The sequence below is a fragment of the Phacochoerus africanus genome, chromosome 15 (genome assembly GCF_016906955.1).
Source record: "Phacochoerus africanus isolate WHEZ1 chromosome 15, ROS_Pafr_v1, whole genome shotgun sequence".
NCBI classification, from domain to species: Eukaryota; Metazoa; Chordata; class Mammalia; order Artiodactyla; family Suidae; genus Phacochoerus; species Phacochoerus africanus.
Window position 1 is genome coordinate 78,531,550 of NC_062558.1, and position 16,536 is coordinate 78,548,085.

The 16,536-nt window shown below is 39.0% G+C and overlaps 1 protein-coding gene across 5 annotated transcripts in view; it reads left to right on the top strand.

Annotated features, from left to right (window-relative positions):
- The window catches only part of SAMD8 (sterile alpha motif domain containing 8), a 52,166-nt gene that overhangs the window by 18,609 nt on the left and 17,021 nt on the right, over positions 1-16,536 (top strand). For 3 of the 5 annotated variants that reach the window (XM_047761026.1, XM_047761027.1, XM_047761028.1), the window contains exon 2: positions 8,069-8,661. In XM_047761026.1, the coding sequence (XP_047616982.1) occupies positions 8,069-8,661 (593 nt within the window). Of the gene's footprint in view, positions 1-4,160; positions 4,225-7,947; positions 7,968-8,068; positions 8,662-16,536 lie in introns of all 5 variants that reach the window. The other 2 variants (XM_047761030.1, XM_047761029.1) reach the window with 2 other exon arrangements.

The window sequence follows — 16,536 nt, forward strand, 5'->3', positions numbered from 1 at the left end:
TATGGAATTCTAAAATCTTCCAATGACCTTTGTATAGTGGGAAGGACCTGTAAATATGGTTGGTTATTACTGCAGTTATGTTATATCATATGGCATAGTTGACTAAGAAAGGGAGATTATCGTCAGTGGACCTGACCTAATCAGCTAGCCCTTTAAAAAGGACTGGCTTTTTCCTGGAGAAAGAGATTCTAAGTACAAGTGGGAATCAACACACAAAGAAGCTGCTGATTTTCAGAATAAGAGAAGGCTCTGAATGCTAGTGGCCACTAAGTTTATGGTAATTTGTTACACAGCTGTCAAAAACAATAATGTATGATAAGTCTTGAAGTTAGCCATCTAATCTTGTTCTTTTTCTAGGTTGTTTTGGTTCTTCTGGGTTCTTTGCAGTTCCATAGAACTTTTGAAGTAAATTTGTCAATATCTAAAAAAAAACGTCTCTTGGGATTTTGATTGGGATTGCATTGAATATATAGGTCAAATTTGAGATGAATTGACACATTGGCAAAAAAACGAATCAGTTGATATAAGAAAGAAATGGAAAATTTTATTTGAGCCAAATTTAGGATTATAACCTGGGAACAGCATCTCAGAAAACTCCAAGCGTTGTCCATTAGAAGTCAAGGCATAGTTATTTAAATTTTTTGAGACAGAGGGCTATACATTAAATGAGTTATTATTGACACTTTACACAATCCAGATCCAAGGTCATATGGCCCTCTTACAAGATCAAGAAGAAATGTTATCTTTTAAGGAGTTGTCTTGTTGGTGCTAGGAACATGTTGCTTTTTATGGCTGAGCAGGTATTTCTGCCACTGGGGGAGGTTTAGTTGATGCATAATGCAGATACACAATGCACAGTAGTGGGGAGAGAGGAGGCAAAAAGGCAGAGAAGAATTTTTATGTTTAAATTTTTCTTGTATTGCCATAAAATATGAATATTATTTCACTTCTTAAAAATATTGAGTCTTCTGACCCACCCATGTCTCATATCTATTTAGATTTTTAATTTCTCTTAGCAATGTTTTATAGTTTTTAGTATACAAATCTTTCGTATGTTTGGTCAGATTTATCCTTTGGTATTTTATATTTATTGATGCTGTTGTAAATGACATTGTTTTATGAATTTCAATTTTTGATTGTTTATTGCTAATATATAGAAATATAATTGTTTTTTGTGTGTCGATATTCAGCAATCTTGCTAAACTAATTTATTGGTTCTAATAGCTCGTATGAGTGTGTCTGTATGTAGATTCCATTGAATCTGAACAAGTGCGGTTTTGTTCCTTTTTAAACTGTATGCCTTTTATTTCTTTGTGCTGCCTTATTCTACTGGCTAGATTATCTAGTGTTTTATAGAAATGGTGAGAGTAGACTGTCTTGTTCCTGATATTAGGGGGAAAGCATTCAGTCTTTCATCATTAAGGATGATGTTAACTATATGTTTTTTTAAAGATACCCTTAATCAACTTGATTAAGTTTCTCTCTGTTCATAGTTTGCTGAGAGTATTTATCAGAAATGAATACTAGGTTTTGCCAAATGCTTTTTTGTGTGTCTTTTGAGTTGTGTGGTTTCCCTATTTTAGCTGATGAATTATTTTAATTTTCAAGTGTTAGGAGTTCCCGTTGTGGCGCAGTGGTTAACGAATCCGACTAGGAACCATGAGGTTGTGGGTTCGGTCCCTGCCCTTGCTCAGTGGGTTAACGATCCGGCGTTGCCGTGAGCTGTGGTGTAGGTTGCAGACGCGGCTGGATCCCGCGTTGCTGTGGCTCTGGTGTAGGCCGGTGGCTACAGCTCTGATTCGACCCCTAGCCTGGGAACCTCCATATGCCGCGGGAGCGGCCCAAGAAATAGCAAAAAGACAAAAATATATATATATAATAAAATAAAACAAATAATTTTCAAGTGTTAAACTGACTTCACATTCCTGGGATAAACATTATAGGTTATATTGTATTATCCTCTTAAAATATTGTTGGATTTGATTTGCTAAGATTTGTTGAAAATTTTTGCTTCAATGTTCTTAAGGGTTATCAAGCTATAGTTTTATTTTCGTATAATATCTTTATCTGGTTTTGGTATGAGAGTAATAACTAGCCTCATGGAATGAATTCAGAAATATCCTCTCCTTTTCTGGAAGTGTGTTATTTTAGCAGTCTGTTTCTTCCAACTTTTGTGCTATTGTTGACATGTATTTTACTTCAGTATTTACCCATATTGTTACCATTTCTGGTATTCTTCAGTGCTTCATTTAGATTCATATTTTCATAAGATGACATTTTTGTTCTGCCTGAGGGTTTCTTTTTCACCTTTCTGTTACTTCAGGTCTGCCAGAGATGAAATTGTTCAGCTTTTGTGAGTCTGAAAAAGTATTTTACCTTTGTTTTTGAATGACATTTTACCAGTTAGAGAATTACAGGTTGACAATTTCTTTCAGTATTTTAAAAATTGTCACAGTCTTCTAGGTTGCCTTGTTTCCACTGAGGAATCTGCTGTCATTCTTTTTTCCTATGTATATAATGTGTGTATTTTCTGTTTTTGCTTGTAATATTTCCTCATTGTCACTGGTTTTGAATAATTTTATTATGATGCGGTGTGGCATGGTTTTTTGTGTGTTTATGTTTGGAGTTTGTTGAGCCTTTTGGATATATGTATTTATAGTTTTCATTGAATTTTGAAAAATCTTGGTCATTGTTACCTCACTTATTTTTTCTGTGCTCTCTTCTCTCTCTTCTCCTTTGGGAACTATGCTTACACAACTCTTAGGTTATTTGAAGTTGTCCTACCTGTCACTGATGTTCTTTTCCTTGTTCTTTTCTTTCTTTCTTTTTCTTTTTCTTTTTTTTTTTTTGATCATGGTAAAGTATACATAACATAAACTTGTATGTTAACCATTTTTAATTGCTGCACAATTCAGTGGCTTTGAGTACATTTACATTGTTGGAGTTCTTGTCGTGGGTCATCTGTAAGGAACCTGACTGGTATCCATGAGGATGTGGGTTCGATCCTTGGCCTCTCTCAGTGGATTAAGGGTCTGGCATTGCCATGGGCTGTGGTGGAGGTTGCAAATGTGACTCAGATCTGACTTTGCTATGGCTGTGGTGTAGGCTGGCAGCTGTAGCTCCGATTCGACCCCTAGGCTGGGAACCTCCATATGCTGCACACGTGGCCCTGAAAGCAAAACAAACAAACAAAAATTGTTGTTAAGTCATTACTACCATCCATTTTCAGAACTTCTTCATCATCCCAAATGGAAAGTCTCTTCCCTGTGTAAAGTAATTCTCCTTTGTCTCCTACCGCACAATCCCTGGAAACCATCTACTTTTTGTCTCTATGAATGTGACTGTAACTGTGTCATAGGCCTCAGCTGCAGCTCCACTTGATCCCTTGGCCTCGGACCTTCCATATGCCACATGTCCGGCCCTAGAAAAAAAAGAAAGAAAAAATAATATAGACGTGTGGCTTAAACAACGCATTTCCTACAGTTCCGGAGGCTAAAGAGTCCAAGTTCAAAACACTACCAGATGTGGTGTCTGGTGAGGGCCTGCTTCCTAGTTCATAGATGGTCATCTTCTAGCCATGTCTTTACATGGCCCAAGGAATGAGAGAACTCTCTTGGGCTATCTCTTATAAGGGCACTAATCCCATGAATGGGATTCATGAGGGTTCTGCCTTCATGACCTAATCACCTAATATTATCCCATTGGGGGTTAGGATTTCAACGTATGAATTTAGGGGGGAACACAGACATTCAGTCCATAACAAGTTCTCTGTTTTGCATCCTTCTCCTCTCTAGTATTCTATCCCATTAACACTAATCGCGTTGATTTCCCAAGACTCTGAGGTCTGTTTCAATTCTCCAAGTCTTCTGGGCCTTACCAAATTTCCATCCTGTACTACTCATAACTAGGACAGTAGGGTTCACTTTGTTTCCTGTCTTTTAAGGATCTCCGTTGTTGTCTGGTGCCTAGCGTCTTGAATTGTTCCCCCATATATTTTATCTGTTTTTTGGTTGTTTGAAATGGAAGGGTAAATCTCATTTCTCATATTACTTCTCGGTCAGAAGCAGAAGTCCCTTAGCTGATAATTGATTCAAACTAATTACTGGTTAAAGCTGAAAGTGTGCTGAAACATTTACTAATCTAATTTCTTCATTTTGTAGGTGTGGATGACCTATAGCTGTCATTTTCTTCATTAAAAGTCTTCTGTTCCCTGTAGTTCCTAAGGTATAACATAAATATTAAGTTGGACCTGAAGCCTTTTATCATCTTTTCATATCTGTTTAGTGCAGGTTTTCACAGTGTTAGCTAAATATGCGCCTTTAACTATATGTACTCAGCGTACAATTAAAGGACGTGCGCTGAGTTGATGAAGCACAGCAGTGCAGTGTGTCATGCTTTCAGGGCATTGCCACAGCAGGCTCAAAAGACTTCCAAGAAACTTTCTTTTATGAAAACTCATTATTTTCTAGCAGCTAAAACAGCAGCATCAAAGCCTGTTTGTTATACTGAGGGTTTAAAGAGTAGATGGTTAGCCAGAATGATGGTGATGTAAGACAAGAAAAAAAAACATGAAAGAGATCATTTTGAGCAGTGTATGTATGAGAGGAAACTGAAGAATAAGGCTACAAGGATGGGAGTGACTTGGAACCCATTGGTGGTAAGTTGTTAGAGAAAGGAGAAAGGTAGCGGAATAGAAATAAAATGACAGAATATGATCTTGTTTTGCATGAGGTGAACTTCTCATATTTGTTACATCATAGTTATTAAAGCGTTCATAGCATATGCTTATTGGATATTCAGGGATGAAATAATTTATTCAGAGAATACCTTGGGGAAAAGATAAGTATGTAGTGAGTAGGATGAAACTATCTGGCTATGTATATGAACTAAAACATAGCAAAATCATTTAAAATGAAATTATATATATGCATATATGTAATAAAAGCTATAAAATAATATACATCAGTGTGTATAAATTCCATGAATTGAAATGAATAAATCATAATTCCTTAGCCTCTGGGATGGTGATTATATACTGTAGCTGAAACAAAAGGTTGAGTAAGAGTTTTTGGTTTTTTTTTTTCTGTCTTTTTGCCATTTCTTGGGCCGCTCCTGCAGCACATGGAGGTTCCCATGTGGAATCGGAGCTGTAGCTGCCAGCCTACGCCAGAGCTCACGGCAACGTGGGATCTGAGCCACGTCTGCAACCTACACCACAGCTCACGGCAACGCCAGAACCTTAACCCACTGAGCAAGGGCAGGGATCGAACCCTCAACCTCATAGTTCCTAGACAGATTCGTTAACTACTGAGCCATGACGGGAACTCCGAGTAAGAGTTTTTGTAGCTCTGTAGTAAATAAGAATTAGCAATTTTAAGACATATAGGTTCTTTATAGATGGATAGGCTGTTAATTTTCTGGGACTGCAAAGCTGTTGTGGATTAATACTAGTAAAAGTTCTGCTTGGAAACAAAGCGTGATTTAAGGTCCAAAAACTGGGATTGCTTTTTAGTAATTAAGTAAATATTAAATGAGCATGCTTCTTGTTGGCTGAATATTTTTGATGGTATAAGAGGTACTTATGTTGTTGAGTATTTGCCTTTTTTAGGTGGTTATAAGTCTTCATGGCAAGAGTTTATGTGGATAGAAGAAGAATGCAGAACAGTAACAGCTTTTTACTCTCCTCAGCATAAGGAAACAGAAAAATTTTCATAGCCAAAAACACATGTTATAAGGGAATGATAAGCACTAAAATCAGCAATTACTACATCTGGGAGGAGAGGAAGGGGCTTTTGTCGGGGAAGGACATTCACTTATTGATGTTTTGTTTTGCTTTTTATTTTTTGTTGTTTGTTTATTTTTTTGGCCACACCTATGGCATGCACAAGTTCTTGGGCCAGGGACTGAACTTGCGCCACAGCAGGGACCCAGGCAGCTGCAGTGACACCAGACCCTTAACCCGCTGCACCACAAGAAAACACCCAGTGTTCTGTTTCTTCATCTGGGTGTTAGTTATAGAGCTGAAAATTCATCAAGCTCTATACTTATGATCCACACTTTATGTGTGTTAAGCTTGATTTTAAAAGTTTGCTTTAGGAGTTCCCTGGTGGCTCAGTGGGTTAAGGATCCAGGCAAAAAAAAAAAAGAAAGAAAAAGAAGCAGAACATTTTTTTAAAGTGATTTTTATTTTTTTCTGTTATAGCTGGTTTATGAAACAGAACATTTGTATTGAAACTGTTTGATTTTTTTTACCCCCAAGCTGGGTAGTGGGCACATGGGTGTTTGTTGAATCATTCTTTCTTCTTTTTAATGCTTTAAAGTTTACCTAAAGCATACTTTATTTTTTTTTTTTTCTTTTTAGGGCCACATCTGTGGCATTTGGAAGTTCGCAGGCTTGGGGTTTAATTGGAGCTGTAGCTGCCAGCCTACACCACAGCCATAGCAATGCCAGATGTGAGCTGAGTCTGCAACCTACACCACAGCTCATAGCAATGCCGGATCCTTAACCCACTGAGCGAGGCCGGGGATCAAATCTGCTTCCTCATGGATGCTAGTCGGCTTCATTACTTCTGAGCCACTACAAGAACTCATACAATGATTTTTAAAAATCATTTCAAAACGAAATATGGTCTTTATATATCTGGAAAATGTGAGAAACCCATCAGCTTTCATAATTGAGATAGTACTTTAGTAGTTGAGAAAGTACTTTTTTTTTCCATGTAGTCCTTTGTCTCCCATTTATCTGATAAAGTTTATAGATCTGCTATAGGCCCAAGTTACTAAACATTTTAAAATGAAAAAAGAACATAAACAGCTGTGTGGGGTCAAAGTAGTAAAAATTATTAGTACTTTTTGAAACGGTCAGTACATTATTGGCCTTTTATAATTGTAGTGTAAAATATGATCCTCAGTTCCTGTCGTGGCTCAATGGAAACAAATCTGACTAGCATCCATGGGGACGCAGGTTCAATCCCTGACCTCGCTCAGTGGGTTAAGGATCCAGTGTTGCTGTGAGCTGTGGTATATAGGTCACAGATGAGGCTCGAATCTGACATTGCTGTGGTTGTGGCATAGGCCTGTAGCTGCAGCTCTGATTTAACCCCTAGCCTGGGAACCTCCATGTGCTGTGAGTGCAGCCCTAAAAAGCAAAAAAAATAACATAAAATAAGGTCCTCAAATTTATGAGTATATTGAAATGTTTTATCACAAAATATCAATGATAGTTTAAGAAGGAAGGAAATTCCTTATTCAGTTCTGTCATGGAATATTCAAAGTATAGAAAGAAATAAGCTCTTAAGATATTTTTAGATATGTATATCTAGTTTAAAGGCTTTATTATATCTGTGATAGAAATTATTTTTGTTGTAGATAGAAATATGCATAATCTACGGGATTTCCTGAAATTAGTTATCTATCTGCTTTTGTGAGGTTTTTTTTTTTTTTTTTTTTCCCTTTTTGGAGGCGAGGGAGATACTTATTCTATGAACATGAAGATTTCTGAAATTTGATTTGTTTTTTTATGTATAGCAAATCTTTTTAAGTACCTCATTTTATGAAAAGTGTTGAGTTTTTCTTCTCACTTGTTCTCAACAGTGGGCTTTTTCTTTTCTTTTTTTCTTTTTTGGCTGAACCCAAGGCACATGGGTTCCCAGGCCACAGATCAGACCTGCGCCACAGCAGCAACACAAGCCACTTCAGTGACAGCTCCAGATCCTTAACCACAGCAGAACTCCAACAATTGGCTTTTTGTAATTATATTATGGCTTGCTATGATTTGGAAGAGCCACACTGGTAAAATACTATAAAACATTCAAAACATATTTCTGTAAAAATATTTGGTCATTAGCTTTCCATCTGCTATTGGGGTTCTATGCATAAAACTATTAGAATGTTCATTTATTGAAAACTACTCATTGAATAATCTTTGTTTCTTTTACTCTCTTCTAGAAGCCAGTAGAGCAGTTTAGGTAAATTACAGTTTTTGGTGTGTTTATGTGTATTTGGTCTTCAAAGGAGTTGTTAGGACATACTGAAGTTTTTGTTCTACTTTTCTGTTTTTCCTTGACAGGCAGTGGAAGAGGAAATGGCTGGTCCTAATCAACTCTGCATTCGCCGCTGGACTACCAAGCATGTTGCTGTTTGGCTGAAGGATGAAGGCTTTTTTGAATATGTGGACATTTTATGCAACAAACACCGACTTGACGGAATCACATTGCTAACATTGACTGAATATGATCTCCGGTCTCCTCCTCTGGAAATCAAAGTCTTGGGGGACATTAAAAGGTTAATGCTCTCAGTTCGAAAACTGCAGAAAATACATATTGATGTTTTAGAAGAGATGGGATACAACAGTGACAGCCCCATGAGTTCCATGACTCCTTTCATCAGTGTTCTTCAGAATGCAGAGTGGCTCTGTAATGGGGAGCCTTCACATGACTGTGATGGACCCATCACTGATTTGAATTCTGATCAATACCAGTATGTGAATGGCAAAAACAAACATTCTATTCGAAGATTGGACCCAGAGTATTGGAAAACCATATTGAGTTGTATATATGTTTTTATAGTATTTGGATTTACATCTTTCATAATGGTGATAGTCCACGAGCGAGTGCCTGACATGCAGACCTATCCACCACTCCCAGATATATTCTTAGACAGGTAAGTTTTTTTTTTCTTTCATAATTATTATTATTATTATTATTATTACTTTTGTCTTTTGTCTTTTTAGGGCCACACCTGCGGCATATGGAGGTTCCCAGGCTAGGGGTCAAATCGGAGCTGTAGTTGCCAGCCTTTGCCACGGCCACAGCAACGTGGGATCTGAGCCATGCCTACGACCTACACCACAGCTCACAGCAACACTGGATCCTTAACCCACTGAGCGAGGCCAGGGATTGAACCTGCAACCTCATGGTTCCTAGTTGGATTTGTTTCCACTGTGCCAAAATGGGAACTCCTCATAATTAATTTTTTATTAATGAATTTTATTACATTTATAGGTGTACAACAATTGTTACAACCAAATTTTACAGCATGTCCATCCCAGACCTTCAGTACATCCCCCCACCCCCTAACCTGTCTCATTTGGAAACCATAAGCTTTTCAAAGTCTGCGAGTCAGTATCTGTTCTGCAAAGAAGTTCATTGTGTCCTTTTTTTTTTGTCTTTTTTGTTGTTGTTGTTATTGTTGTTGTTGCTATTGTTGTTGTTGCTATTTCTTGGGCCGCTCCTGTGGCATATGGAGGTTCCCAGGCTAGGGGTTGAATCAGGAGCTGGAGCCACCGGCCTACGCCAGAGCCACAGCAACGCTGGATCCGAGCCGCATCTGCAACCTACACCACAGCTCACGGCAACGCCGGATCGTTGACCCACTGAGCAAGGGCAGGGACCGAACCCGCAACCTCATGGTTCCTAGTCGGATTCGTTAACCACTGCGCCACGACAGGAACTCCCATTGTGTCCTTTTTTTAGATTCCACGTGTAAGTGATAGCATTTGATGTTGGTGTCTCATTGTTTGACTGACTTCACTTAGGATGGTAATTTCTAGGTCCATCCCATTGTTGCTAAAATTGCTGTTATTTCTTTCCTTTTAATGGCTAAGTAATATTCCATTGTGTATATGTACCACATCTTCTTGATCCACTCCTCTGTCGATGGACATTTAGGTTGTTTCCATGTCTTGGCTATTGCAAATAGTGCTGCAATGAACACTGGAGTACATGTGTCTTTTCGAGTCATGGTTTTCTTTGGATAGATGCCCAGGAGTGGGATTGCTGGATCAAATGGTAGTTCTATGTTTAGTTTTCTGAGGAATCTCCATACTGTTTTCCACAGTGGTTACACCAATTTACATTCCCACCAACAGTGTAATAGGGTTCCTTTTTCTCCACACCCTTTCCAGGTTTGTAGACGTTTTGATGATGGCCATTCTGGCTGGTGTAAGGTGGTACCTCATCGTGGTTTTGATTTGCATTTCTCTAATAATGAGTGATGTTGAACATCCGTATGTCTTCTTTGGTGAATTGTCTGTTTAGATCTTGTGCCCATTTTTGGATGGGGTTGTTTGTTTTTTTTGGTATTGAGCAGTAGGAGGTGTTTATAAATTTTGGAGATTAATCCCTTGTCAGTCAATTCATTTGCAAATATTTTCTCCCATTCTGTGGGTTGTCTTTTCATTTCGTTTAGGGTTTCCTTTGCTGTGCAGAAACTTTTAAGTTAGACAGGTAAGTTTTATTTCCTGTTGCCAAGTTTGTGGAAGATTGCTGTAATAGCAACAATAATATTTTCATGATAATTATGTTGTTTATTACTGTTATTTTGATTGATATGTACTTTCCATTTGCTTTATCTGTAGTATATAAAGATATGCTTTGAAATTGCCTTTATGAAGCAAGGAAGTGGAAACCAATGGAAACCTATCAAAAGAACAAAAAAACATATGAGTTGTTTTTTGGTTTTGTTTTTGTTTTTTTTGGTCTTTTTGCCCTTTCTCGAGCCGCTCCCGTGGCACGTGGAGATTCCCAGGCTAGGGGTCGAATGGGAGCTGTAGCTGCTGACCTACGCCAGAGCCACAGCAACGCGGGATCCGAGCCTCATCTGCAACCTACACCAAAGTTCATGGCAACACCAGATCCTTAACCCACTGAGCAAGGCCAGGGATCGAACCCGCAACCTCATGGTTCTTAGTTGGATTCGTTAACCACTGTGCCACATTGGGAACTTCCATATGAGTTGGTTTGAAGGGGCTCCTGCTGGTCAAATTAGGACATTTGGGACATACAAAAGCATAATGATGGTAACAGATTAAAATATATTGAGTTAGGAAAAGAATCTGTGACCCCATATGATAAACAAAACAAACAAAAAATGATGAAGTGGAGGGAAGTTCTTATAGGGAATTACCAGGGAACCAAGCACAGTGCATGAACTTTAATTTGATCCTAGATCAAGAAAAAAAAAAAATACTGCTGTAAAGAACATTTTAGGGACAAATAGAAAAATCTGAATATGGATTGCTTATTAAATGATACAGTTATAACACTAAATTGGTCTTACAAATTGCTGGGTGTGATAGGATATTGTGTTATGAAAAGGATATCCTTGTTCTTAAGAGACACATGTTGAAGCATTTAAGGGAGAGGTGTCAGTGTCTGTAACTTACTTTTGGAAGGACTTAGGCTCCTCCAAAAGAGTGTGTATGTGTATGTGTTTATGTATTTAGGTATATATAGAAAAAGGAGAATAAAGCAAACATGGAAAAATATTAATTATTATAAACAATTGATAGATTTAAGTGAAGAATATAAAGTATTCTTTCAACTTTTGTTATGATCAGAATTTTTCAAAATAAAAGAATTGGACAAAGAAATGATAAGAGAGAGAAAGAAAATGGGAAAAGAAAAATTGTAAGTCTTTAAAGTTCTTTTAAGTTTTCCTGTGAGGGCAGCAAAGAAATGGAATTGTAGCTTGGGGAGTAGAGGAAAGGATATGGAGTTACTAGGGTTTTGTTTTGGATATGCTGTATTATATAGCATGATTGTTGTACTGATGATAAGAATGACCCAATTTAGGAGGAAGGAGGTGCTGTTAGAGTGAAAAAAGGGTATAATTGATGGAGTCATGTCCTTGAGCAGATGAAAAGGAGTGGGATCTAGTAGGTGGGAGAGGCTGGTCTTAGGTACATGATCTGTTCATTCGTAATGGAGGGAAAGGTAGAAAATACGGAAACAGAAGATGGCTAGAGCATGAGGGCGTGCTCCTGTTTGTTTTTATTTTCTTTGAAAATAGAGATTTAGAAGAGAGACAGTTGGAAGTTTGAGGAGAAAAATGATGAGGTGTAAAATAGTCATCTAGGAGAATGAATCGACTTGGGTGATGTAGTAGCAGCACTAAAGGGTTTCTTGCACTTAATAGTCATGTTGACATTGTGTGTTTTTACTGGCCTCATTCAACTGCACAGATACAGGTTTAGACTAAGTAGATAATTGGATTTAAGTGGAGTTGAAGTTTTGCTAGGCAGTACAGTGAAGGAAAAAGAGGAAAGGGAGTGATTATAATGACTCACCATGGACTTAGGTAGATAAGGAGGGACAGGTGGATATAAGTAAAGGACATTGAAAATGTTATAAGATCAGTAACAGTAATTATAGGTCTCAGAATTATTGAAGTTAGAAGAGTTGAAGGAATAAGATGGAAATATAAGAGGTGTTAGTGTAGGATTCTTGACATTGAAATTTTGAAGAATAATCTTGGTAATGACAAGATCCAGTTAATAACCATGGGAGTGGGTTACTGAAGTAGAGTAAAAGGCAAAGTCAAAGGAAGAGAAGTAAGTAAAGAGAAGAGGGAGAAGGGCACAGATCACAGCAGGAGAAGTTTGGGGTGGAGTAACAGTGAACCAAAAGCTAAAATCTCAAGAAATCAGGAGTTCCTGTTGTGGCTAGCAGACATGAATCTGACTGGAATCCATGAGGATGCAAGTTTGACCCCTGGCCCTGCTCAGTGGATTAGGGATCTGGTGTTGCCGTGGGCTGTGGTATGGGTCACAGACGTGGCTTGGATCTGGCATTGCTGTGGCTGTGGTGTAGCACGGCAGCTATAGTTCCGAATCGACCCCTAGCCTGGGAACCTCCATATGCCACAGGGGTGGCCCTTAAAAAAAAAAAAAAACTGCGAATGAGTGCTGAGTTTCTATAGATGACTGTAACAAGGCATAATGGGAGAAAAGAGGGGAAATGATCTGGAAGAACAATGAGGATTTTATTTTAGTGTACAATTCAGTGGTTTTTAGTGAATTTACAAAATTGTGTAACAAGCACCACTAATTCCAGAACATTTTCACCACCACCCCAAAAACTCATATCCATTATCAGTCACACGCAATTTCTTTCTTCCTCTAAACCCTGGCAACCAGTCTACTTTCTATTTTTATGAATTTGTCTATTCTAGGAATTTCATATAAATGGAGTCATACAACATGTCGCCTTTCTTGGGGTCTGGCTGCTTTCCTTTAACATAGTGTTTTTAAGATTCATCCATATAAGTATTACGTATCAGGGCTCCCCCCCCCCCCTTTTTTTTAACCTTTCATTTCACCTTTATTTTTTTTTCATTATTCATTTATTTATTTATTTGTCTTTTTAGGGCCACACGGCAGGGCATATGGAGGTTCCCAGGCTAGGGGTTGAATCAGAGCTGTAGCCGCTGGCATACACCACAGCCACAGAAACGCCAGATCTGAGATGCATCTGTGACCCACACCACAGCTCATGGCAATGCTGGATCCTTAACCCACTCAGCAAGGCCAGGGATCAAACCTATGTCCTCATGGATACTAGTCAGGTTGTTTTCCACTGAGCCATGGCAGGAACTCCTTTTTCATTTTTTAAAGTTTTATTGAAATATAGTCTATTTACAATGTTGTGATAATTTCTCCTATACTCAAAGTGATTCAGTTACACATACACACATATTCTTTTTCAGATTCTTTTCAAGACTTCTTTCCTTTTTATTACAGAATATTATTTCGTTGTATGAATATACTACATTTAGTGTATCAATTTATCAATTGATGAATTTTGAGTTGTGTCCACTTTTTGGCTACTATTAATAATGCTGCTATGAACAAAGGTGTCTTTTGCTTGTTTTTTGTCTTTTTAGGGCCACCCCCACGGCACATGGAGGTTCCCAGGCTAGGGGTTGAATCGGACCTATAGCTGCCGGCCCTCACCACAGCCACAGCAATGCCAAATCTGAGTCATGTCTTCGACCTGTACCACAGCTCATGGCAACTCTGGATCCTTAACCTACCAGTCGAGGCTGGGGATTGAACCTCCATCCTCATGGATGCTAGTCAGATTGTTTCCACTGAGCCACGATGGGAGCTCCAACAAAGTTTTGTATAGACACGTATTTCAGTTTGCAGTGGAGATTTGAAACCAAATTTTGCCTGACAGTCTACAGTTCCACTAACTACAAAGCCCCATGCTCTTAAGCATCTAAACTTATTCACAGGAGAATGGAAGCAAGTGCTGTTAAGTGTTTCTCCTATATCCCCTTGGATCTCTCTCTGTCTCTCTCTCTCTCTCTCTTTTTTTTTTTTTTGGTCTTTTAGGGCTACAACCCGCAGCATATGGAGTTTCCAGGCTAGGGGTCGAATTGGAGCTGTAGCCGCCAGCCTACATGCAGCCACAGCAACGCCAGATCTGAGCCTCGTCTGCAGCCTACACCATAGCTCACGGTAACGCCAGATCCTTAACCCACTGAGCGAGGCCAGGGATCAAACCCACATCCTTATGGGTGCTAGTCGAGTTCGTTAACCCGCTGAGCCACGATGGGAACTCCCCCCTTGGATTTCTTTTCCATTTCCTTGTATACTGATATTTCCAAATGTATGTCTTTGTTGGAGAACTGCTGGAACATATTTTGCCTGCTTAAAAAGAGAGCCAGACATGCTTGGAAATGTACATCTCTCCAGCAGCGGCCTTTAACCAATGATTGATGAGGTAGAGTGTAAATATTTCATTTCTCTTTGACCAAATTGAGACAGCCTTTGGGATGGACCTACACTGTCTCCCAGATTCCCCACAGGATTGAGCCAAAGTTACCTTTGCCTGAGTTTCCCACAGGGCTTGGCTTGATGTCTCACCCTTGCTTTGCTTCCTTTCCTTCCTGATCTCCTTTCCCCTTACACAGTGATTTTCCCTTGGGAACATTCCTTATCACTTTCACAGTGATCTTTGTTTCACAGTCTGCTTATGAAACTTATTTGACACAATTCCAAGAGCTTCAGCATCATAAACAAAAAATTAGTGAGTTCCTATCGTGGCGCAGTGGTTAACGAATCCGACTAGGAACCATGAGGTTGCAGGTTCGATCCTTGCCCTTGCTCTCAGTGGGTTAACGATCTGGCGTTGCCGTGAGCTGTGGTGTAGGTTGCAGATGTGGCTCGGATCCCACGTTGCTGTGGGCTCTGGCGTAGACCGGGGGCTGCAGCTCCGATTCAACCCCTAGCCTGGGAACCTCCATATGCCGAGGGAGCGGCCCAAGAAATAGCTAAAAAGACAAAAAAACAAAAAAACCCAAAAAATTAGGAGATAGAGGTGTTTCTCCAGGCAGGCCCACTTATAAGTGAGGAGGGATAGCTGATAACTGTAATAGCAGGGGAGGAAACAGAAGCACTATAAAAAGCAAATACAAATAATGGAAAAACCACATCAATCTGAGATTCAGCTGCCCTTCATTTCTCAGTAGTCCCTGAGGTCATTACCATGTCCAGGGTAATAATCATTGTTCACAATGATGACTCTGCGTTATCAAAGAAAATTAAATTCTATGCAGAAGAAAAAAGACATAATGTGTATAATGAATGCATTTTCAAAGGCTTTGCATCAAAATAAGTATGAGATATTGAATACACATTTGACAGTTATAACGCTTTACTAAAAACAAGAAAAATTGGGGGTAGGGGACCCCAGTAATCTCATAAAGGCAGAAGCAGTGGTGATAATGAAAATTTGGAAGGTAGAAAGCTAAGTGCCAGTTGTGAGATTGGGATTGGAGATTAGCAGTGCCCAAGAGGTAAGTTTATTTGTACTGTAGTGTTCCAGAAAACTCTCTAAACAGGCAGTGTCAAGCATCTCTCAAGACTAGGTACAGATGGGAACTAAATATGGGAGAACTGATCAAAAATCAATTTAAGAATTTGCTCAGCTGCAACAGAAGTCAGGTGGTTTATTCTCCAGAGTAGTTGAATGTGAAGGACTCTGGACTTGAGGACACCATGCCCAGATGAGAACAAAGGTGCATATTTTCAAGGTTATTAACTGTAAATCTATGTTACTAAGAATTCCAGCTCCTTTCTCTCAGTAGCCAGACTTCTTTCCCACCCCCAGTCATAGCCAGCCCTAATCCTCCAAGCAGGAGAACAGATTCCTCTCCTTGGAAAACCTGCATAAGAGAAGCTGACTCATCCAGACCTCTGTTTTGTCACTCTACAGTGAAACCCACAATTCGATGAGCTCAGTCCATGCACATAGAACATTGCATTGGTTGTTCTGTGGGTTTTTTTTTTTTTTTTTTAGTTCTTCATTGAGGAAAACAGATTGATGCAAATAGAAAAAAGCAAATTCAGAAACACAAAATTGGGAGCAGAAGAATACTTGAAAAATAACCGTATTGTCACAAATAAGAGATAGTGCATTCTTTGAAACAGTAACAGGCTATAAGAAAGGAAAATTCAGAGAAAATTTTTTGAAAAATAATGAGTGAAAGTAGAAATTTAAAATCCAACAGGATAGGAATTCCCTTGTGGTGCAGCAGGTTAAGGACCTGGCATTGTCGTTGTAGCAGCTCAAGTTGCCGCTGGATCCCTGGCCCGGGAGCTTCCACATTCCATGGACATAGCAAAAAAAAAAAAAAATCATACAATCCAGCAGGAAAATTGGAACCTAGATCTGATGAAATTGCTCAGCATGTAAAGCAGAGATAAGAAGTAGAGGAGAAAAAGTAAGATCAATCCAGTTGGCCCAACAG